We start from the raw sequence: 665 nt of genomic DNA, 5'->3' as shown, positions 1-665 counted from the left end.
CCGCGGCCGCGGAGCCGCCGGCCCCAGCCCCCGCCGCGCTGCCCCTCTCTCTGGCTGCCGGCTTCTAATAACGAGTTACGAGAAGGAGCCGCGGAGAGGTTGCGCGAAAGAAGTTGCGCGCCTCGGCAAGCGCATTTCCAGCCCGCTGCGCGGGGAAACGGGCTCCTCCAAAGTAACTTCGGGCACCGTCTACACCGGTGTGTGTGTGTCTCTGTGTGTGTGTGTGTGTTTCCTCCCTTCTCCCCCTTTCTAACCAACCCCTTCCCCTTTTTTTTTGCGGCTGCTACAACCCGTGTCAGCAGCAGCAACAGTAACAACATCAAAAAAAGAATAAAACAACTTTTCACGGCAGCTCCGATCTGTGGAGATCGGAGAGAAAAAATAAAACAAACACCAACAAACCAAACCAAACAACAAACATATATACACGTATATGTGTGTATATATAGAAAAAGAGAGTTTGGGCTGTTTGGGTTTTTTTTTTTGCCAATTTTTCTGCTGCGTGCGAAGTCGGGCTGGGCACAGGCGGGGGTTTGGGGACACACACACACACACACACACGGGACGGACGACACGGGGGACCTCCCCTCCCGCCGCCCCATCCCTCACCTGCAGGCTGCCGCGGGCGGTGCTGCTGCCGCCGCCGCTGCCCGGGGGACCCATGC

At 57.1% G+C, this 665-nt stretch overlaps 1 protein-coding gene across 1 annotated transcript in view; it reads right to left on the bottom strand.

Annotated features, from left to right (window-relative positions):
* PCDH20 (protocadherin 20) overlaps positions 1-663 on the bottom strand; it is a 5,229-nt gene extending 4,566 nt beyond the window's left edge. Inside the window, exon 1 of the mRNA XM_014965713.1 lies at positions 610-663. Coding sequence (XP_014821199.1) covers positions 610-663 — 54 coding nt within the window. The remainder of the gene's footprint in view (positions 1-609) is intronic.
* Between the last annotated feature and the right edge of the window lie 2 nt (positions 664-665).

Source organism: Calidris pugnax, unplaced genomic scaffold, assembly GCF_001431845.1.
Source record: "Calidris pugnax isolate Ruff unplaced genomic scaffold, ASM143184v1 scaffold20, whole genome shotgun sequence".
Lineage (NCBI taxonomy): Eukaryota > Metazoa > Chordata > Aves > Charadriiformes > Scolopacidae > Calidris > Calidris pugnax.
This window is presented reverse-complemented; position numbering and strand designations above follow the sequence as displayed.